The sequence below is a fragment of the Aulonocara sp. 'chitande type north' Nkhata Bay genome, linkage group LG22, assembly GCF_057382095.1.
Source record: "Aulonocara sp. 'chitande type north' Nkhata Bay isolate Kocher_YH1m ecotype deep benthic linkage group LG22, A_spYH_male_GT1.1, whole genome shotgun sequence".
Taxonomy (NCBI): Eukaryota; Metazoa; Chordata; class Actinopteri; order Cichliformes; family Cichlidae; genus Aulonocara; species Aulonocara sp. 'chitande type north' Nkhata Bay.
Window position 1 is genome coordinate 21,842,316 of NC_141364.1, and position 24,195 is coordinate 21,866,510.

General features: G+C 41.9%; 1 protein-coding gene across 4 annotated transcripts; it reads left to right on the plus strand.

The window, feature by feature from the left end:
- Nucleotides 1-229: 229 nt before the first annotated feature.
- Nucleotides 230-24,017, plus strand: snx13 (sorting nexin 13). Of its 4 annotated transcripts, none has more exons than XM_086280197.1 (25): nt 230-388; nt 8,821-8,933; nt 9,055-9,157; nt 9,290-9,379; nt 12,847-12,968; nt 13,109-13,227; nt 13,334-13,438; nt 13,531-13,619; nt 13,841-13,924; nt 14,038-14,176; nt 14,324-14,412; nt 14,553-14,652; nt 16,783-16,976; nt 17,174-17,278; nt 17,373-17,543; nt 17,633-17,702; nt 18,174-18,352; nt 18,679-18,786; nt 18,882-18,992; nt 19,215-19,376; nt 19,477-19,548; nt 19,825-19,970; nt 20,084-20,152; nt 20,235-20,347; nt 21,444-24,017. In XM_086280197.1, exons 1-25 carry the CDS (start codon nt 377-379, stop codon nt 21,677-21,679), a joined length of 2,901 nt encoding a protein of 966 aa, XP_086136323.1. In that variant the 5' UTR covers nt 230-376; the 3' UTR covers nt 21,680-24,017. The 4 variants fall into 4 exon arrangements, with proteins under 4 accessions (XP_086136323.1, XP_086136324.1, XP_086136321.1 ...); XM_086280198.1 differs by having other exon boundaries at nt 18,210-18,352; XM_086280195.1 differs by lacking the exon at nt 230-388 and adding an exon at nt 594-730.
- Nucleotides 24,018-24,195: the final 178 nt, after the last annotated feature.

Here is a 24,195-nt window from a genome sequence, read left to right on the forward strand (position 1 = left end):
ACCGCATTTCATAATAAGAACATAAAACAGTCAACAGTCAATCATAGGGCTGGTAGTGTGATGGTCTGCTGATGGCTTGGCTGAAAAGGACTTACAGTTTGGGTACAGTCTGTCAGAAATTTGTGAACTAATAATTTATTTAGGTCAGCCAATCGTGATTATCGCTGCATGTGGCGTCATCGCCTCCCAGCCAATGGCGTGACCACGTCCAGAAACGGGGCACCCACGACGTAAACCTTGCAAACATGGCGACGCTCCGAAGACAGTACGGAGATTGGAAATACGACCGATTTTAACCAAGAAAATCACCTCCTCTTCGCATGTTACAATGTGGTGGGGTTAGCCAGAGCCGCCGCAACTTACAGCCTTTTAGACGATGTTTGCAGAGGTAAGTTATCTCCCGTGAAAAAGTCTCGCGCGTGTTGGTACAGTAGTTTGTGGCTGACATAGCTAGTTAGCTTGGAGCAGCTAGCGCCTAGCCCCGCAGGTAAACACGGGAGCCGGGAGAGAGGACTGTTCGCTGCCGCTGTGTTTTCACAAAGCATGTCAGCTATAAGTGGCAGTCAGCGCGGGATTACACCGTTAACGCTAAGTTAATACGACGGGCTTAGGATATCCGCACTGTCAACACTGCGCTGGAATTAGCTCGACACAGGCAATGTCGGTAGTCTGCGTTTATATTATGAATGAAGATACTCACAAACGAATTTCTACATTACAACGAATACAGGTGAGCTGGGCGTTAGATTGGCTGACGGCTAGAGAGACTAACTAAGGAAAGTTACATTTTTGTATCGGCGCAGCTGCGGTCCACTGTTGATCAATCTGCATTGGATGCAAACATTTATGTCGATAATAAACGTGTTGCGCTGTTACACCTAGATGCAGACAGTGTGAATGGTGTGGGAAATCAATTTTCAGGCATTAATGACTGATGTCAAGTTGAGATGTAGTGGATAAGCTTGTCAGTCATACCGGCTTCTTCCCTCCTTTCATACACATCTAAACGGCCTAACGCAGGCTTGTCTTGAAATATTAATAAAGGCCATTGTTGTTGATCAGTGGTTGCAGAGATTTTTTTTTTTACATCTCACGGGATGCCCCCCAGTTTAGCGACCTGAAAGGACAGCTAAAAGAGCAGACTGCCCACCTCATCTGAGCTGCAGGTGAGGTGGGCAGTCACGTGTTACACTTAGTTGGCTTAGTTGCTATTTGGAAATGTTAGTCTCTGGTAACCTTAGTAAGAAATCAATGAAAGATATCCCTTTGTTTTATGTAGTCCTTTGTAGTTCAGTTGCTTCTGTGAGTGAGTGGCCTGTCTACACAACTTGATCAATTCACCTTTGTATATTGAGTTTGATGGGAGTGCACGTGTGCTCGTCCACAGCCACACAGCGTTATCTCTGTGCTTTTTAGCACTTGCTAAACCTCGTTAAGCTCCCTTAATCAAAGCTTGGTAGATATTAAGTCCAGCATGCTGTCACATCAGGCCTGCTAGTGTATCTCCTCTTCCTTCTACGTGCTGTTCAAGTTGTTTCCCTGCCAAAGAGGCTCACAGCTCTCATGAATTAAGCTCTGTTCAGACCTGTCTTTTCATCCAGATATATGTACAGTGTGTCTAGGTCATGCCGAGACACGACGCAGCTCACATGATTCATCAGATTTGGAGTTGTTAACAGTCATGATTACTGCAGCGCCTCGATAAGGCTTAAGTTCAGTTCCCACCGCATGCTCATTGGTTGTGTGTTACAGTTTCAGTTCTAGTTGGGTTACTGCCAACCTGATGATCGCTACTAGCTGAATACATAATGAGTATAAATAACCAGTTATTGCCTTCCTGGAGCTGCTTCTCACTGGAAGGTGAAAAGTAGCAGCTGGGGACACTGTTTGTGACAGAGGAGGGGTGTGGCTTACTTTACCCTCCCCAGGGTAATAACAGTATCAAACCACAACTCAGGGGAACTAGACAAAACAAGCTGGACCATTTGCTCATTCAGTTTTCAGGGTCATTAGTATGCTGTTATTAATTTGTAATAAAGTTCAAATCCTGGAGAGAAGTGAACTACAACATTTCTTGTCCTCTCTGGAAATTAACATCATTACTACTTCTGCCTTTTTGATCCTAAGGTTAATATAGCAGCTCTTTGCATTTCAGTGGTCCTGGTGGATTAGGCCAGCACGATCAGTCAGACCCATTTACTTTCTCTCTCTCTCAGGCATGATCTCCCACAGGAGAGCTTTAACGGGCCTAGTTAACCTTTCACCTAATGACTACACTACCCAGGGTTTGCAGCTAAGCACTTGAGGACTTACATTGATCACAAAAATAGAAATATCCACCCTTGAGTAGTTCTTCATGCGTGTGTGTGCACGTCCATGGTGGAAAGTTAGGGAAAAAATATTCTCAGACACACTGATAAGAGGCTACGTGTGAATATCTGAATGTGCCTGGAGTCAAGGGCATCCAGAGCGTTCTTCAAAACACACTGCCTCTGTGTGTTTTACTCCTTTTAAATTCTAGATTGTCTTCTACTTCTTTGTAAGTAAATTTGTAAGAAATATTAAAACACAAATATATAGATTCATTTCAAAATATTAAATTGGTTATATTAAAGTTTAGAAAATAAAAATATGTCTTTGTTTGAAGCCTAGTAAAGTCCACAATTATATTTTTGTATTTGATCCTTGGCCAGCATATTCACACAGGTAATGATTTTTATCCCTGAGCATCCTTTCAGGATGATGAAGCAGGTTTTGACAGATGTTTTTAAACATGTCTTCTGAAATTCTCTTTGAAGCCATGCTGTAACATCCAGCCACTAACAATTTGAAATGCATGAGAGCGGTACTTCAGTGCCCATCTGCATCTGTGATCTCGCCCAGTGCCTTTAATACTGTCACTTTTGTGTTAATGAGTGTCTGTTTAGTGTGTATTGCATAAGGAATTGCCTAGATATTCAGATGTGAGGATCCCTGATGGGCTTGGGTGTTAATCACTGGAACAGATGGTTCATGTTTTAAGCCCTGTGTAAGCTGTAATGACTCACAGTTATCATCTCTTCTACAGAGCCAAGCCTCCACAGTCTCATCACACAGTCCTACTGATAGCGTGCACATTCACTGCTGCTTACTAGCACCACTGACGTCAAACATATACTTGCATTTCCCTTTTGAACTACATTCAGTCTCTTTCTCAGGAGTCACAGAATTTTAAAGGGTGTAATTGATCAGACTGTATATGCTTCAGTACGTCTAAAAACACTCTTTCTCATAAGTGTACACATTACTTACCTTTTGTGTTATTTATTAAAAAACATGTTTAAGATGATTAATAAGATGATTTGCCTAACTAACTGCTGGATGCTGCAGTAAGCACAGCATAGCTTGTGGTTTGCTCTGGTGAGTATTATGTCCCTGTTTTGGTCCTATTTTAGTATAGACAAAGCACAACACTTTACACTCTGCACCAGCTGGAAGGAAAACACAAATAAATATTATATGTATCTAGGAGCTGAAATGCAAATGAAATGCTTCTAGCTAGCTTCAGTTACGTCTTATGTTGGCTCCGTGTTGACAAGCTGCTGTAGTTTAGTGAAGCCACTTGATAGGGAGGCACCTTCACCAAATACAAAGTCAGTGGAAAGTTGGTTGCCCCTCCACCGTGGGCTAAATTTAGTTGCACTCTGCCTTTATTCAGATGTTAGTCACAAGCATTAGCTTTGCTAACTTTGGACCCGGATCTTGTTTAGCAAAAATCTTTAACAAAATCCATAAGTTACTACTACACCATCACACTGTTAGCGTGTGTGATGGTGATGTATTATAATTGTTCTTTACTACCATCAGGCTGAGGATGTAGATTATGGTAGTAAATATGACTTTGTTGGTTTGGCAAAAAGTTTTCAAACTCTCCTGAAAATGTACCTGCTTGGTTCCCTGTGATGTAAGTGTGGGAGGAAATTGAACAACAGTTCAGACTGTTTCTTTGTTTGCACGGCGGTTTAATTTGGATATCCTTTAAATGATAAAAGGATTCTGGCTGACATGTTATAGTTCTCTTGGTTGTGTTAGATATCAGGACACGTGGATCTGTTTTTGATGGTCACATTTTGTGGCAACCTTTCTGAAAAGCATTCCTCTGTGTTGCTACACTCCTAGTTAAATTGTAATAATGGTTCTCTCTGCTGGCCAGCCCTATTTCTCCTCCCAACCCTGCAATCAGTGACTTTGTTCTCGCCCTTTATGACTTAAGGAAGAGGGTTAGTCTAGCCAGTTTGAACACATTCTGCAGCCTGGACTTCAGTTTATTCATATAAGTTTGAGACATTTTATTATAGTCAATGTTCGCAGTAGTTGATTTCTTTACATCCATATAGATCAAAATTGTGCTTTTTATAATAGAGGCAAGAAATTGAGGAAAAGGTTGGAAATTGTCCTTCCTGTGTTTGTGTAGTCAGTTAAGGTGTTTCAACAATAAGAAAAACTGCAATGTCTTATGCAACCGAGATAGTGAAATTATGTCACCCTTGGTACAAGACAGGGTGAAATATAGGGTGGAGAACTGCATGTACCCAACAGGGTTATTACACTGCATATAAATGTCCTCTAATACTTCCTGCCTCTCCCATAACCACATTTGTAAACAAAGTGACAGGCAGGTATGCAGCATTTATTCCAAGGCACTCTCAAAGATCCTGCTGTTCTGTTAATGTGACCCATATGTCTTGGCCTGCACACTGTCAGTGCCTGTCTAGTTGACTCTGATGAGTAAGCAACATCAGGGTCAGAAGGTCCTCAGTGACAGCCATCAGCCTCAGGTTTTAATTTATCCTATTTACTGTGAAACTAGCCTCAGCTGATGTGGTGAGGAGGGACGTCACAAGTTCACCTCAAGTCAGATTTACTTATGTAACACTATTCGTGCGCATATGCGGTCCAAAGTGCTTCAGAGTAAGACTTTAAAAATGCTTTGCTTTAAGATCTGAACCAGTACTAGTGAAGTTATTGTTTCAAATTGCCCGTTATCAGCTTTTTCAAACCTGATCCAACTGAGAGGCTGTGTTTGTTCTAGTTTTATCTGCTCCAGTTCTGGACCAGGACAAACAATTATGGCCAGTTTTAATAAAGACGTTCATGCTGACAAGGTCAAGTCAGCAAGCAAACCCATCTGAACAATAGCAACCAGTATTAGACTGCTTAAATTCATAATCTATAAATTCAGAGATATTGTATGAAGCAAGTGGGCATTGCATTCTAAAATGTACATATTTCACATTTTTTTAACATGAAAAACATTCATAAACATATTGGGCTCTGTAGTAGACAAAAAAGAGAGTTGTACATTGTACTCCTCACTGAGCATTCCTGCGTCTAGGAACTTTGCTTTGAATGAAAAGAAGCTTCATAGTTGTCTTTAAACCTATCATGACTCAGATGTTAGGATACCTGTCCCTTTCTTCTTCTTCTTCAGGCCTGTCCCTGTGGGGACACCACAGCAGATAATCTGCTTCCATCTCACCCTATCCTCAGCATCCTTTTTAGTCACACCAAACCTTTGCATGTCCTCCTTTACTGCATGCAGGAATCTTCTTCTTTTCCTCCCGCTTGGCAGCTCTGTATAAAATTTTAGCATGTTCAACTCTGCCACCTGCAGTTCGGTCTCCTGTCTTTTTTTTCAGTGCAGCCATCTCCAAGTCGTACATCATAGCAGGTTTTTATGACATCGCTGATGTCATAAAATTCACTGGCTCTTTCCTTTTTCTTTTTAATTTATTAATTTAATTTATTAACTTATTTTTAATTAGAGTTCTGCCATACAAACAAAAATGTCAGGCTGAAGTTTAAAATATCCTCCTGTTTCCTCTAATTACCTCGTAAGTACACCTTGCAATAATGTGTGTACACTTACCTGTGTGCTCTGGGGCTGCATGTGCGACATCAAACTATAGCGAGACAGATTAAATTTATTATGAATGATATTGAGTAATGCATCAGTGGGGAAAAAATACCTCTCTATTGCCTATAGCTCTGACCATTGTTGGTCCTTAACGTCATAATCTGTCAATGCATCACAGCAGCTCCTCCACAGTAGCTTGAAGCTTGATTTATAGTCTTGAACTCCTCCATCGAGCCAATATTGCAGTGGGCAATGTGCTGGTGTTTGTGTATTCTTCTGCTATTACAATTGTCACAAACGTAATGAATATTGTGCGGTTTGTTTTGTTGTCGTTGTTTTAAAACTGAAATGCATAAAACCGGTGACACCAGTGCTAATTAAGTTAATAAACAGATTGGTGCCTCACGGTCTTCATGGGCGGTGGCTGTAGCTCAGGTGGTAGAGCAGGTCTTCTGCTAATCGGAAGGTTGGTGTTCATGCAGCCTGCATTTGTTTGCATGGCACAATATGCTTGGGCAAGATACTAACCCCAAGTTGCTCTCCAATGTGTCTGTCAGAGAATGAATGTGCGTGAATGAAAGCACTTACATAGAAAGAGCATAGAAAAAAGTGATTGTGTGAATTGGTAAATGAGTCAATTAGTAAAGTGCTATGATGAGTAGAATAGTGTAATATAAGAACCAGTCCATTTACCGTAGATATAGCATATTTTTACTCCTAAATTATAATGGTAACAAAATGTGTAACTGGATATTATTGAAAGACCTAACATAGCTTTCATATGTGTACTTTTCACATCAGGCTACAGTGTAGAGTGTACATTTAAGCCAGTACTGTAAATTGAGGTTCATTAATTCAAACATGTTCACTCCTCTTTTATCATCATTTATCTAGATCACCGATTCTGTTCATAGTTGTTATGGCGTAGTCAAGTGGCGGAGGATTTCCACTTGGGTGGTCTCAGAATCTCGTCTCTGCTTTTCGCAAATGATGTGATTCTGTTGGCTTTATCAAGTGGTGGCCTCCAGCTCGCACTGGAGCAATTTACAGCTGAGTGTGAAGCACCGGGAATGAGAATCGGCACCTCCAAGTCTGAGGCCCTGGGGCAGACCTAGAACACGCTGGAGAGATTATGTCTCTCGGGTGGCCCCCGAGCACTTTGGTGTTCCCCCAGATAAACTGAAGGTCTAGGCTTCTGTGCTTGGACTGCTGCCCCCAGAACCAGGCCTTGGATGAACTGAAGAAGATGGATGTTTGGATAGCTAAGTTATCTTTTAGCGTTAAGCAAGAAAACTGTGCATTTGCATGTCTGTGGAGCCACAGATTACTCTTCATTATTCTTTTCATTTGTCCATATGCCTTAATAGTATTTGGCACTAATTAGTAGGGCTGTGTGATATGACCAAAACTCATATCCCGATATAAGACATCTGTCGTCCGATAACAATATAAATCACAAAGTTTTAACATTTTTTGTAAATTCTGTGAATCTCGGGCAGCTCGTCTTGCGTGAAGTGTTTCCAGCTGGGCGTCGTGTACCTGGAGTCGAGTGTTTTAACCGATGCATTAAAGGATGCATTTTTAGACATAAGTTGTTTGTGAGTATTTATTACACAGCGTAAAAGCCTGTTCTAACGTTTGAATCTAAGGTTTATTTTTCAGCACCTGACGGCTCTTTTTTGCTTCTCATCTGTAAATACTCTGCCTACTCTTTCACGTGATTCAGTTTATTTTGAAAAGTCTCATCAAGATCTTGAGCTTTATTGTGAAAGGTTTATGTGGAACATAAACAAGCAGACACGCGATGGTTTTACCGTCGTTGTTGCTAACGACAACACATAAAAACAGGCGCGTGTCTGTCCGTAGTGTGGTTATATGAAATATGAGCGAAAGAGAGAACTTTAAGAAATTAATATAGCCACTACAGTGACAATCAAAACAATGAAAAACATTGCGGTAAACAGTTTATTTTGCGACACCACGAAACAAACGATAGCATAAAATGAAACGATAGATGTTTTTATATCGTCATCCGATATATATCGTTATATCGAACAGCCCTACTAATTAGTCTAGCTCTGTATCTACACAGTAAACTGACTGGCCTCTGTTTATGGATGTGACACTGTTGGCAGCTAGTCTAATGTGTGTCATCCGACTGGTGGCAGTCGACTGTAACAGTGAGAACAATGTCTCAGTGTCCAAAGGAAGCTCTGTGTGCTCCTCTCTGGCTCCGTCACAGGATTTGTTTATCTAAGGAACTCTAACATGAACGTAAGGCAGCCGAAGATCATCACCACTGATCGTGATGCCTGTCAGTGACTCTATCTGATGGCTTCACAGTGAGAACATTTTTGAAGGCTTTTTTTTCCTTGAACATTTAAGGATCCTTGTATAAGCAGCTGTAACTCATAACAACACATTCACAGCTATTTTCTAAGGTGCCGCGGCCTGGTTTAATATGTGCAGCAGACCCCTCCTGAGGTTTCATACCTGCTATCATGACCTTAAGCATACACTTAGGGGACATAACTTATCAGTATAGCTTGTGTTTTCATTTGTTTTGTTTTTTAAAAAGCTTCTTCTGTACCTGTTAATATGATAAGGCTAAAAAAGGAGATACTCAAGTAACTATGGGCTAAAGTTGGAGCTGGAAAAGGGTTGAAACGAGCTCTGTTTCCTGTACTGACAACAACAGGAACACCATAGGATGTGATTGTACAGGATTATACACACACACAGTTTCTGTCTGACACTCTTTTATGTAATGTCTTCCTGCGCAGACATCTCCCTCCCCTCTGCTCTGTGGAGGACCATTAATGGTCATTATATGTGTTTATAGAATATTATCATCAGTCTAGCTGAGTATGGGGTGAATTGAATTGTGTATTGAGTATGTGTTTTTTTTGTCTTGTGTGTTTCAGGCCAGTCTGTCCATCTGGGGATGGGGGGGTCTTGGAGTTGTGCTGTTCCTCGTCACTTTTGGACCCTTTGCCATATTCTACCTGGCCTTTTATATCTTCTGCTTCATTGGAGGGTGAGCAGTGAGACGTTTGAAGCCAATCTAACCTCTTTAAGCTTCACAGTTAACCACAACACATCAGGAGCTTGGCTCATAAGTTTTTTGCTGATTTCTAAATTACATTTCTGTTTTGCAGGGGCTTTGCGGTCACTTTGCTTTATGGAAAGATTAACTCGGAGAAACACCTGGAAAAGTGCGAGCACTCGTACTTACCACCCACACAAATTGGTATACTGAAGGTAAAATACACGCACTTCGACCTCGCCTGTGCAAACAGATGACCCGGCCTGCCAGATGTCACGGAGGTCACTAAAGTTTTCTCTGATTACTTTACTCCTGTCTCACTGTGGGTTATGTTTTGTCTCTTTCAGACGTTGGATGAGATGAAGCTGGAGATGAAGCCTATAAAAATTGACAGAAGACTCACAGGCTCGAGTTTCATAGATGAACCACTACAGCAGGTGTGTGTTTATGTGCCTGTCTTTGTGATAGGTCTTGTGATTCCCTGTACATGTGTTTCATAGGTAGGGAAGCATAGATGACCAGTTTTATCGTATGGCATACAACACATGGCCAAAGCTCTGTGTCAGTACTAATTGTATTCATTTCTTTATAAGCACACCTTGCCCCTTTCATCATGTCACTACCACAGCAAGTGCATGTTTACATTTTATAAGATGATTAGCTAATAATTTGCAAGAAATTGGTTGAGTTTTGATAAGTATTATTTTCTAAATTCAAAATTTTATATTACTTGTAATGCCTTGATAGCACTGCCTTTAAAGGAGCTGGGTCTAACTTCAGAAAATGACACTCATGATCATTAAAGCTTCTTTTCCACTAGCATCTACTCAACACTGCTGGACTTTGCTCTACTCAGTTTTGGTTATTTTCTATTAAATTTGAGTACCACCTCAATGTAGGTAGAGTTGTTACAGCAAGGTGGCCCAAACATCCTGCGATGTCATTTGATAATTACACAAAAACGGAATACATGAAGATGTTATACGTGCTGCTCGGTGTATGGCTTTTTGTCAGACTTCCTAAAATTAGAGAGCCAAGGAGGTGGCATGCATGTCCATATTCCTCAGTGCCAGGTTTGATTCTTGTGAAGGAGTCATGATTCATGCAGTGACGCCACTCCATTCAGTCTGTTGATGTCACATTTTTGGCTCAGCTCATTACATTAATGTCTCCAGCCCACTAAAAAAAGGGCCTATTATTACCTGAGTGAGACTAAGTGTCAAAAATCATTATAAGGAATTACATACAAATTAGCCCAAAGGCAGTTACAGGAAACTGAAAGAATTATGGTAGAACACTTTTTTTTACTTGTTTAACATTCAGACATTTACAATAAAAAGTTTTAGCTAATGTGGGTTTAAGAGAGGTTTAATCAGTGCCCACCCAGCTAAGAGTGGGCAGTGCACTTGTGATAATGGGACAGCAGCTACAGGGAGAAGCTTAGAGAAGGTCCCTGCCTGACAAATGCTAATACTCCAGACTTTAAATCTCTGTCTGACCCATCAGCTCAGCTGGCCCAGGTCAGTGACTTAATGGCATCAGAGAGAAGTACTGGCTGTCAAACACTGCATGACCCAGTAACGTCTGCATTTCAGGTGTTTTCTTCTGTGAGCTCTGTGTCTTTCTTGTGATGTATTGTTTTGTCAGAGCAAAATTCATTTTTCCAACATGCCAAAAGCAGGAAAATGTGACATGATTCAATTATAAAATGACTTAATTAAATTATTTTGTGTACCAGTGTCGTGCTTTGTAATAGAAACCATGTTGGTGGTACATGTTTCCAGCGGCATTCTTCACATTAAGCAGAATGAAGCTCCTCCGGTGTTGTTAAACGTTTATTTTCTGGCACAGCTTGCAATGTTTTGTCTTTATTTCCCCAGTTTTTATATAAAAATCCTTACATCTGTCACACAGTGACTTTTTCACAGTGAGATTCTTTTTATTGTTTTATTAGACAACTAGTCTGACATCATTGGAAACTCTGTACGATTACACCAAAGCTCTTTGTGTAATTTGTCCTTTGTAAACTGTGGACATTGCAGACTGTGACATGTGAGACATGTGATGCAACAGTGTATGTACTGCTTTTTTTTTTTTTTTAAACTCATCTTGACACATTTGCAAGTTGATCGTCTAACTGATGGTTCCTATGCAAGCATTGCAGAATGGAAAGAACGACTTTGTGGCTTGTGTTTATTAGTCAGTTTCTCTTTCCATGCCGCTCTGTGATTACCACACTTGCAGCAGAAAACTTTTTAGCACGTCCTCAGCAAAGCGGTGTGGCCGGCAGAGTTAAGTGCAGACACAGCAGTTAGTGCCGGTCAGATGACGCTAACGGCTCTAGCATGGCATCTCCTCTCCCCTTGCCCGTTTCTAGGAATTCTCATTTATCTTTCCAGTTCCATGTGAACCTTGAGATCTTGCACAGAGAAATGTAAAGTCGCACAATGCTGAATCTTGCGCCCTGAAATAAATGTGTGGTCACTATTTTCTGACACATTGTCTGGGCATTTTTTTCCCTCTTGTATGTGCTCACATAAGCACTTTTTTCATTAGTCACAGCTCCCTCTCATCCTGTATTGCACTGATTCATATTATAGCTTCAGCTGATGGGACTTCCACACCCTTTCGTTTTAAAACCTGTAACTTTTTACGTGGTTTATACTTGGCATCCACGGCTCCAGTCAGAAACATTGCTGGTGTAGTTTTAGTTAGAAAAGTCCTGGTTTGTGTTTTATTGCAGAATTGGTGTCCTTTTTTTTTTTTTTTTTTTTGGTAAATGATTTCGCAGACAATCGTGTCATCAAGGAATTTTAGTGTTTGATCTTATCGGTCAGGTTGAGGTTTGGACTTTCTCTGACTTTCTGTCCTGTTGCATGACCCAGTTTGATCCAGGCTTAAGTGGCTTAGTTGTTGGACAGATGACACCTTTAACCAGAATACTTGGGCATGCAGAGGAGTTCACGGTCGACTTAGTGGCTGCAAAACAAGCCAATATCATCACCCCTCCACCACTGTGCTGACACATGGTATGAAGTGTTTGTGCTGATTTGCTGTATTTGGTTTTCGGGGCCAAATGTCTCCACTTTGGTCTGGGCTGTTCAAAGCACATTGTTCCAGAAGTCTTGTGGTTTGTTCAGATCCAACTTTGCAAGCCTAAGCCTTGTTGCCTCACATGGCACTTGATTAGCAGCACCTGGGTGTTACTGACCCTCAATAGCTATGAAAGCAGTAAAGTTGTACTTAGTTTTTGGCAGCTGTGAAAATTACCTTTTGCACATGACTGCTTGTTCCCTTTACTGTAGCAATATATACAGTTATTCACATTGCAGTCTCTCCCAATCTCTTTTATACCACCAAAGCCCTGTTTTCTACCAACTGAGGGGGTAATGTGGTCTGTTTGAGTTCAAGTGGCATAGATATTGTCATCAAAGGGTGAATAAAACTGTATCTGTATCCATGTACTCCCATCTGTGCATCCTTAAGAGAGTATAATCCCGAGCCCTATACTTACAGTAACACTTTCATCTCATTTTTTAATTAAACAAAGAAGTCTTCAGTCTTCCATTAATGTTGTGTCTCTGTAATGTTTTGCACAAACAGCCAGCCCTCTGCTTCCTGTTTACTCAGCTCCTGTGTAATTGAGCTGTCGTGAGATTTCTGCTTACCGGCAGTTTATCAGTGGAGATTATTTCAGAAAATGTGATTAAAATGGTCACCTTGGCATTTTGACTTTTAATCACTGTTCTTATCTACTTCCATGTTTGTTCGATGAATCAGAGGGTTATCCAGGTTTGTGTTGACAATTCAGTCAGATCCCTCTCTCTAGTTCTCACTTCACTCAGTCTGAATTGTCTTTACAGAATTTTGCCTAACTCCTCACTTTTTCCTTATGTCTCTTTAGGTGATCCAGTTTGCACTGAGAGACTACATCCAATACTGGTACTACACCCTGAGTGAAGATGAGTCCTTCTTACTAGAGATCAGACAGACGCTGCAAAATGCCCTTGTCCAGTTCTCCACACGGTAACACACACACACACACACACACACACACACACACACACACACACACACACACACACACACACTCAAACGCATTATATGTCTAATATATTTAGCAAAAAATCAAGCAATCTATATTTTGTGTATATTTGTATGCAAAGGTCCAAAGAGGTGGACTGGCAGCCTTACTTCACCACTCGCCTGGTGGACGACTTTGCCACACATTTACGTGTTTTCAGAAAAGCCCAGGATCGCCTCGGTGACAGAGAAGACAAACTAAGTACGTGCATACATCACACTCCCTGCACTTATTAACGTGTTTGCCATGTCTTGAGAGCTGTTTTAAGAATAGTGACGACTGTAACTAAATAGTGATTTCTGAACAGGGGACATAACAGATGATCTGATGGAGTCTTTCTTTGAGGCTGAGGTGGAGATGGAAAGGAAGATTTGTCGAGATGTTGTGTGCACCTCACACAAAGATGAAGAAGGTAAACACGCCTCTGTTTCTGGCCTTACATTTCACAGTTATGAGGAACTTTTTTGTTCTAGCTTGTAACCCTGTTCTGCATGTGTGTGTCAGGGTTTCTTCGGGACTTGTGTGAATTGCTTCTGTACCTGTTACTACCTCCTGGAGACTTCCACAATAAGAATATGAGATACTTCCTAAGGGTGAGTGCATGAAAAAAAACTAGTGTGAGGTGCAAATAAGAGATAAAAAATGCATATGTATGCCATTAACCAGTGTTTGTGTGTTCATCACAAAAAAGCCACATGCCAAATGCTGCCATGTTGGTTGCCACGGCATCCCCCTGAATGTGCTGTACAGTGACATGTTTGTAGTGTAAATTACAGCGAGCATGCCTGGAAATACACTGTGGTGTGTTTTTTAGGAGGTGCTAGCGCGTGGTGTGCTGCTTCCTTTGATCAACCAGCTGAGTGACCCAGACTACATCAACCAGTTTGTCATATGGATGGTGAGGTTTAACACCACCCCAAACTGTCCAAGAAACAGTTTAATTTAAGGGTTGGGAGACCAAATGAGATTTGGTGCTGGTGTTTGTAGCTGTATGTCCTGTTTTATGTGTAGATCCGGGATAACAGCTGTAACTATGAAGCCTTCATGAACATCCTGAAGTTAACAGATAAGCCTGCTGAGCTGGAGGCCGTTAGAGACAAGGTGCTGGAGGAGCTGCAGTTTCTCCGCTCCCTGGACACTGCTGGAGACGGTGGGCGCTCGCTTTTTTCTTTCCATTTGCATCAGACACACACACTCAAAACTGATTGTTTTCATTCAGTAACTACAGAATGTTAATTGAAACAGCACACTGCTTTCCTCTTCTGCCCTGATGGCTTTTTGTTTCTCTGTCCTTCAGACATTAACGTGATCAAGAACCAGATCAACAGTCTTCTGTTTGTGAAGAAGGTGTGTGAGACCAGGATCCAGAGACTGCAGTCTGGCAAGGTGAGAAACTGCAGGGGAGTAAACATGCATCGCACAGCCTTGTCTGCACAGGTGTCAGCTGGTTTTGCTCAAAGTCCGCGTTGGTTATGTTAATGCTTTGCTCTCTTCTTCTTTACTTATTCGGTTCCTGTGTTGTGTAGGAGGTTGATGCCTTTAAGCTGGCAGCCAACTTTGGAAAGCTGTGTGTCATCCCGCTGGATCACATCCTCGTCCACAACATAGCCCTGCAGTTCTTCATGGGTAAGTGCATCAACACCTCACGTATCACATAGACGCCAAAGGTCACTGTAGTTATAACTCTGAACTTTTCTGTTAATCATATGTTTTTTAAAGCCCTAACACATGAATGTTAGGGCTTTAGTGTAGGACTCCAGCCTCTGTTTTTTTTTTAGACATGCTCTTTTGCTGTCGCTTATGTCGGTGTGAGAATCTTTAAAGGTTGGAGAATTCCCATTAGCCTAAACATAATGACAAAAACAATACAATACAATACAACTTTATTTATAGAGCACATTTAAAAACCAACGATATACCAAAGTGCTTCACATAAAAGAAAATAAAACATAAATACTATAAGACCATAACAAAGTACCAAATGTGCTAACAGGTCAATGTCACTAACACACAAGAATAGCATAAAATGCATATCAAGTAAAAACATGTTAAAAGCACAAAGCCATAAAAGATATGTATAAAAGGGAAAATAGAGTAAGTGTAGGAATCAGATACAGGCATTAACGAGCAGGAAAGGCAAGGTTAAATAAAAAGGTTTTTAACCATGATTTCAATGATTGGATAGAATCGGATGCGCGGATGGCAATAGGAAGGTTATTCCACAAATCGGGTGCAGCCAAGGCAAATGCACGGTCACCTCGGTTCTGACATAAACGGTAGTAACCAGACCGAAAAGCAGCGCACATTTCAGTGCTTTATTTCGGTGCTTTTTTTTTTCCTGAGATGTCATACACTTTGGATTCTAGCCAATCATTTTACCTTTCCGAGGATAGTAGGCGGGCCCAGGTACGTACGTTCTCTTAGAGCAGAGCTACAGATTAAAAATGCCCAAGGCGAAGCGGTCAAAAGTCTGGCTGTACTTCACAGCAAAAGATGCAAACTCAGCAGCCTGCAACAAGTGCTTTAAGATGTTACCTCCTTTGCACAGTATCACCTGGAATCTGATGAAACACCTGGCGACGCATAGCGTTTTTTTAAAAGCCGAGAAATGCACCGTATTTGACAGCTTGCTGCAAGACCTCACACCGAGTGCGGGTGTGGTGCCTGTTATCGGACCCGGAGTTAGCAACATCCCCCAAAAACCCGAAGAGGAGAGTCCTGGCCCCTAGCCCTGTCAGTGTAGCAGAAATGATGACGGATGATGATGGCAGCAGCAGCCGTTCTTCTCTGCGTGAGTAGCTTAATGTTGTTCGTGTGTAATTTACGTTGAGTAGGCTAACCACGTTATTAAATTAATGCACGTAAGGTGAACTAGCAAACACCGTCGTAGTTACATGCGGCTGTCTTCCTGTTTGATGGCAGATGCTCCCTTCACCCTGGCAAAAAAGGCTAAAATGACCAAAGGAAAAGTGGAAAACAGTTAAACATGAGAGGTTTTTGGACAAAGTTTGTGTTCTCCATTCTTTAAGCACCGGTTCGAGCACCGGTTTACGCACCGGCACCGTTTCAAAAGTAGCGGTTTGGCACCGGTATCGGATAAAACCTAAATGATACCCATCCCTACTCTAGACTTCAGCTGAGATCTTGGCTGCACCAAGAAACAAAAACAAAAGCATGCTAACGTTTATGCTGCCTAAAATGTTTTAATTTGTGACACAGCATAGGAAAAGTCAGAATGAAAATCCCACCTGTGCACAAAAACAGCCAAGCAATGCTGCAATTCTAAACAGTTGGACTCTCCAATATCTCCAATATCATAACTTCACCGTCTCCAAATGTCTCTTAGAACTGTCTGACAATTGATCAGTGTCCGATCCATAAACTGTCAATAAATCACTCGCCTTTTTTGCCCCAAATGCTCAATCAGCAAACACTCAGCTATGAGTAATCTAGAAATTTTGAGGGAAAGACATTTTGTGCTATAGCTTGGTTTTCAAATGCCGTGTAACATTTTTGTACATAGATCAAAGCAAAACTCAAAACTAAACAAGTAGAAGTTTGATATCATAACTTGATCTTTAGAAACGAGGCTGCCAGAAACCAGAGGCTGCCAAAAATACTGAGTATAAAACTTACTGGCCGTGATTGCCGTGTATGTATGTGTAGCCAGAGTCTTAATCATAAGCAGACACCTGTGAGTATATCATATGCATCATATGATTTAGGAGACTAAATGCTGTCTGTCTGTTGACCCAGACTTCATGCAGGCAGCGGGGGCCCAGGCCGAGCTGTTCTTCTGGCTCACAGTGGAGGGATACAGGGTGACGGCGCAGCAGCAGCTGGAGGCCATGCAGAGCTGGCAGAAGGACGGCAAGAAGCAGCCTAGTGACACTAAAGGGCTGCTGAAGGCAGCTGCACTGGGTGTCTATGAACAATACCTCTCTGACAAGGTAGCTGAAAATGTCATGCATCCACAGCCTCCTCCGATATTTTAAGCCAGACTCATTTCAGCTATATTTTACACAGTGTCTGAACTTCTCTTTTAGAAACAGGGACGTTTATTTATAGATAAATTTAAAGAGCTGTCTTTCATTTCTGTAGTTATAAATGTGAAAAGTTAACCTCTTTGCTCTGTCTGCTCTAACAGGCGTCCCCCAGGGTGCAGGTGGACGAGGCATCACTAACAAGGCTTGGGGAGAAGCTACGGAAAGACGACCCCACGCCAGAGATATTTGATGAAATCCAGAGAAAGGTTCCCCCCTCCCTTTGTTTTTGTTTTTTTTTCCTGCTTGCGCTGCATTTTCCCTCCCAGTCTAACAAATACTACTGCTTGTACTTTACAACAGGTGTATGACATGATGCTACGCGATGAGCGGTATTACCCGTCCTTCAAGCAGAGCCCTCTCTATGTCCGCATGCTTGCAGAGCTGGACATGTTGAAAGAGCCAAGCTACCGAGGGTCTGACGATGGTGATGGAGAGTCCTTTAATGGTTCTCCAACAGGAAGCATAAACCTAGTGAGTCCTTTTCATTTAATATTTATGGGTTATCTGTCTGTGCTGTTTATTATTATTAGTTTATGATGATTTGTTTCCTGTGATTTCAGTCTTTGGATGACTTGCCCAATTCCTGCCATGATGAATCTATGCACCTTCATGCCTTCATCTCTGACACAGGTACGCCAACCGAGTGGTTTAGTTTTATATTCTTCTAACATGTTGAATTGTGTGTGTGTGATTTTTCTTTTGGATATTGGGTATCTGTTACTTCCTTTTAGTCCTTCCCTGCATGTTTTCTATCAGCATTTCACCTCTAAGCTCGTTTCATCTGCATGTGCCTGCTGTTTCGTGCCACATTGTTCCAGTATTCTTTATTTCTATCACTCCATTACCTTCACTACTTTTCTGTTTTTCCTTTTTCCCCTCCTCCCTCCCTCCCTCCCTCCCTCACCTTTCCTGCCATTCTGTTACACTTTTCCTCCCTTTTATCCCATTCATACACACTTTTCCCCTCTGCTTGCTCTTTTACTGCCCTATATTACACCTGCAACACTTCCCTTTTGCCCACTTCCTGTCTTTCCGCTGCTCTTTTCAACCCATCCCCCATTTTCCAATTCCCTATGTTGGATGTATTACCGGATCGGGTAGCTGATGCTTGTCTCCCCGGCTTCTGGGGTGCTGCAGGGGTGTGCAATGACCACGGTAAGACCTACGCACTGTACACCATCACTGTGGTTAGACGCAACCAAGATGGCAGTGAGGATGCCTGGAAGACCTACCGCCGCTACTCAGACTTCCATGACTTCCATATGAGAATCACTGAACAGGTGTGTGTGGGACTTAACTCTATTACACCACTTTTACACGGTTTAAAGTAAAAAACAAAGGCCGGTGGTGCCTGGTGGCTGACGTGACCGTATCGCCATATTGACGGCACAAGAGAAAAAAAATGTTGGAGGCAAGTTTGTGAGCCTAAACGTCAGACTCACTGGAATTACTTATAGACACACTGACCTCATTATTTCTATCATAGAAACTTTGGCCTGGCATCCAACATTGTTACGATAAATGTAAACGTGACAGAAAATAAGGGAAAGTCATCAGCTGCATTTTCTTCTTCTGAGTCTCAGTTTGTAATCTTGCTCTGCTTTAGTTTGAGAACCTGGCATCAATCCTCAAGCTGCCAGGAAAGAAGACCTTCAATAACATGGACAGAGACTTCTTGGAGAAGAGAAAAAAAGACCTCAATGCTTACCTACAGGTAATGTTGTTATGTGATAGTTTATATATGTTATTCTTTTTTATTGTCATGCATTTTTCCTTCCATTAATAGTTCTTGGTGCGCATTTGTTGCAGTTGCTGCTGAACCCAGAGATGGTGAAGGCCTGCCCAACTCTGATCCCTTACGTGTATGACTTCCTAGAGAACAAGGCCTATAGCAAGGGCAAAGGAGAGTTTGCACGGAAGGTATTTCCTTTTCTCAAATGCAAATACCTGTTTAACTGTTGTGCAGTTTTTTTTGTTTTTTATTTTAATTACTACATATATTATAGTAGATGTGTAGATATTGTGTTATAACGTTTTAGTATGTTGGAGAATCATTCATTACTGATCAGCTGTTTATTCACCATGTGACTGGCATTTTGTCTATAAAGTACATTTTCTGCTTTTGTTTTATTCCCCCATCAGATAGACACATTTGTGAACCCTCTGCGGAGCTCCATGAGAAACGTGTCCAATGCAGTAAAAGCCTTCCCAGACAGTTTAGCAGAGGGAGTGACCAAAGTCTCCGATAACATGGGCCGCATGTCAGAAAAACTGGGTCAGGATATCAAACAATCCATACTGAAGGTAGAACCGTTTAATACTGCAAGTGTTTTGAGTTAACGTTGTGAAGCACGGGCTTCGCTTGATCCTCTGTAGTCGTTAATCTAACCTCTGATTTTCCCAGGTGCCTCCAATCCTCCCCAAGTCTGAAATCGACCCTGAGCACTGTCGAGTCTCTGCTCAGCTCGATGACAATGTGAGCAAAGTCCTTCCAAAGTTTTCTTGAAATGCCTCAGAGTACAAACATCGGCTCATCAGTTAAATGTGATGAGAAACTGCTTAAAAAGTTCCCACTAAAATGAGGATTTGAAAAGCTTTTATCCTTCTGCCATTATCTTTGCTGTTAGGAATAACCCTGTAGATTTTAATTCAGCATTCTTTGCGTTGACATGTCTCTGCAAAAGTCTCTGATGTGAGTCAGTGTGCTGCTGTTTCATTCCTTTAACCGTGCTTTAAATTAAACTGCTTCCAGGTGGATGATAATATCCCACTCCGGGTAATGCTGCTGCTGATGGACGAGGTGTTTGATCTCAAAGAGAAGAACCAGTGGCTGCGCAGGAATATTAAGAACCTTCTGCAGCAACTCATCAGGGCCACATATGGGGACACAATCAACAGGTGAGTGTCACATTAAACCTGCAAAAAAGACTGACATACAGTTAAAGGTGGGAAAATGTTATCACTTATACAAATAGTAGTTTGAAATATTTAAAGTTTGCTTCTTTCTGTAGGAAAATCGTAGATCATGTGGACTACCTGACGTCACCAGAGCAGGTGGCAGATTACGTCAAGAAGTTCAGGTAACTCATCGCCTTTTGTTTTAAAGACCTCTGATTAGTCAGAGGAGTACTGTATAACTTTTAGTGCTCCGCCTCCGAACAGGGATTCCTACTGGCCCAATGGTATTCTAGCTGAGACCCCGCCCCGCCGGGACAAGAACATCCGCATGAGGACACGAGTAGCTGCCAAAACCAGCCTTCTGGGAATCATGCCAGGTGAAAACACACACACACTCACACTTTATAAAGCTAGCACCTAGCCATAAATAGAGACAACCACATCTACTTACTCATTATCTTTGAAGCATTCATACTTAAAATGAAAAGCAGTTCTCAGTCCCTGCTTGTCCCACTGAATATGGAAGTAAAAGCTGTGAGGAGGGAGGAATCTGTGACATCTTTCTGGGTGTCACCAACAGCTTTTTAATAAAGGGGTTTAATCCACTGCTCTTCTGTGTACTACCACTCCAAACTATGACAAACAATTTCGATGTAAGACGATATCTGGTATGTGTGAAGAAACGATTGAAGTACAGCACAATAGTATTCTAGTTTAGGAGTGAATCTGGAGTAAGTTAGTGAGAACCACCCAGAGACTGACCTCTGTATGATTTGTCCAAGTCTGCTTTTAAGAAATGACTGAAATGAACTCACTGCCCCCCTCTTGTGTCCAGGCGGTATAAATGCTGTTTAACCATCATTTGTTCAATAAGCTAATTATGAGTCAGCGCACTAGAATGAGGCAGAGAAAGCATATTGGAAAACTGAAAGGGTGACATCAAACTAGACCATTTTTGCCAGTTACACACTTTCCTTGATGGTTTGCACCTCTGATAAAGCACAGAGCTAGAAATATATTTGTACACAGAAAATACAAGAATTGAGAGGCTGTATTATCAGGTGTCTATGTGAAGGTAGCCAAGCCCTAATGCGGTGCAGTGAGGACATCTGTATGACTCATGCTCACTTTTCTTTAGTGCCATATCTTTACTTTGTTTCTGCTGTCAGACTAAAAATTCCAGTAATATTAATGCGAACCAAAGGAAAGGTGGAATTCTTTGCAGTGCTGTAAACTCATACAAAAAATCAATTTCATTCAGTTTTAATTATTAAGCGCCAAATACCTGTCGCCTTAAAAGTAAAGATGCTGAAGCGTTAGAGAGAACAATAAAAAACAACAGAAAACTCCCCCTGAGCAAGCATTTGGTGACAGTGGGAAGGAAAGACACAGTTTTAACAGGAAGTAACCTCTGACAGAACCAAACTTGTTCACGCTGCTGATAGCTACGTCTCCCTCCCCCTTCTTCCTCAGATGAGCTGAAGCACATCATCGGAGCCGATACCACGAGGAAGGGCATCCTCCGCGTCTTTGACATGTTTCAGTACCAACCCATGAACCGTCGCCTAGTCTACGTTTTCCTGGAGGGCTTCCTGGAGACCATGTTCCCTCAGTACAAATTCCCCGAGCTCTTTGTCAAGCTGCACTCCCGTTCGCCACGCATCCATAGATACAACCAGAAACTGAAATCCACCTCCCTCAAGAGGTGACAGGAGAGGACAGAGGCAGCAGGACAAGGGCCGATAAGATACACAGACTTGAGAGCTGAGGATGTGAGTGGCAGTGGTGGGGATTGATATGACTGTTGTTGAGGGGTGTGTGTGTGTGTGTGTGAGAGAGAGAGAGAGAGAGAGAGAATTCTGCCCTTCCTCTTCCCTCACACATTGCTGAAGGTGAAATCACTCTATTTTATCTGGCTGATTATTTCTGTCAAGACAGAAACGAAGGATGTGTAACACTTGGACACACGCGCAAACACAAATCTCATAATTTGCACCAAGACTGAACTTGGCTGTGTTTTCTTTTTAGTTCCCCTGCTCCATTTGAGACTTTTTTTGTTGTTGTTGTGTTGAGCGTCATTCTGGGCCAGCTGATGCTGCTTTATCATGGTCCAGAGAGCCCAACCACAGGTATCGTTGTTTTTAAACTGCAGGACTCAATAGCATTAGACCCACACCTTGCCTTACCTTCCTGCTTCTATCTGTTGGCCAGTGCGGTCCTCCTCCACGTCAGCGAAGTGGCCGCACAGCTGTAATCAAACCCACCCTCATGCTGTAGACATCTAAGCTGCAAAAATCACTTGCAAACTGTGTTTTCGCAACCAAAAAACGTCGATTGCACTGGGTTTAAGAGCCGCTGTTTTTAAAATGTGACAAATATCCTTTTTTTTTTCTCTCCTCAGCCTCAGTGCTTGTCTTGACTTTCTTCCACCCTTTCTCTCTCTCTCTCTCTCAAGTCTTAGATCACCTGTACTTCCCTCGATCATCCAATCAAAGAACCCTTTTTAATGCTACTCTCATATCCTGCAGCAACCAAAGCTCATGCTGTTCGTATGTGTGTGTACTGTTCTGACATTGGGGAAACATTACTGTGTTTCATATCACGCAAAGAAAAAGAATGCAACGTTGACCTTTAATGACCCTTAAGGTGAGGCTGTGACGACACACTGAGGTGTGTTATTGTCAGGAACTATTCAAGAATGTACTCTCTGGTCTGTTCTGTATCTGGCTTGAGCAGAAGTCTGTGTGTGTGTGTGTGTGTGCGTGCGTGCGTGTGTGGTTAGCACAAAGATGCAACCCTCTTCTGTCAGAAACTGTGCCAGTGTGAGCTAGGGGAACCAGCCTTAAGTCTATATACAGTGTACACTGATCAAGAGATGCACGCTAGAGGTAGCTCTCCTTCACATGACTGAACATAACAAGGAAATCAGGACAGAGATATGGAGATGTGTCCCTAACCACCTTTGGTCAGAGGAAAAACGACTTGGATTTGGTGCAATATTTTTTTCTTTTCTTTAAGGCATGTGCATTTTTGAATCATTGTATTACTGAAAATTATTTTAATAGTAGAAAAAGCGAGAGCTCTTTTCCCAGAGATGTCCTCTTACCCCCGACAACTTAACATTCCGTTGTTATAAAAGTACAATGTTTAATTTTACAGACTTGTTTTATAAGTCTGATTTTTCTTTTTTAGATTTGTTTCTTTTTTTTCTTTTCGGTGTGCAGGGGGTTATTTTCCCATTTATCCCCAGCTGACTCTTGCAGAAATAATCAGAGATGATTATTAGACTGTGGCGGGGGGACAGCTACTTCAGAGGTGGCCTTGAACAACTGCTCTTTCTTTCATGCATTGAAGCCTGTGAAGTGTGAAAAGAGGTTTGTTATTATGAACTGACCGCTGAAAAGACCCCCCCCCCCCCACCCAAAAATTGGGTGAGACAGGTTCACAGAAGAGCTGTGTCTTGTGACCACTAGAATCACTACTAATAAGCACTTACTGTAGCAAGTGTGGGAGTCCCACTCCCCCATTGACTAAACGGCGCCCCATTCTGCTGCAGTCATTGGACGGAAACTTCCTCGTCTGCTGTGATTTGCTTGCACCGAGCTGCCCCGATGGACTCTGATTGGCTGAGCAGGACAACATGGCTTGGACTGGACTGGAGCCTCGCTTACTGGGAGGTGAATAATGTGTCCCTTATGATGGCGAAGGCGGTATCACCTTTAACTTTCTGCACACCTCTCCATACAGGAAGGCTCATGTTTTTTTTAACCCCAGCATATATGAATATGATAATGAAAATTGTGCATATCTGTGTACAGTATGTGTTAATAGTGTGCCTAAATGTACTGTCAACTCTATTTTCATATTTTTCTTTAACCTAAAAAAAAAAGAAAACATCAGGATGTCATGATCATTTTAAGCAACTGAAAAATGACTTTAGGGTGTTTTGGTTTATTTTGGCATCATGCTTATCAAAATTTTCCTTGTGAGCATTGTGCTCAGAACAGTACAACACTAATAAAAAGGTAACTCCGACTAACTGAACAACAGTGTGTAAGTATTTGCTTGCAGCATTTCTTTTTTTGTAAAGACTCCATTCAATTGGAAACGGTATGTAACTGCTATTTTTTTTTTTTTCACACTGCTGAAGGGTTTCCTAACAGCTTCTGGAAGATCAGTCACATGAGGCGGACTTATTGGTGCTCTGGAAATTGGAAAGTCCTGC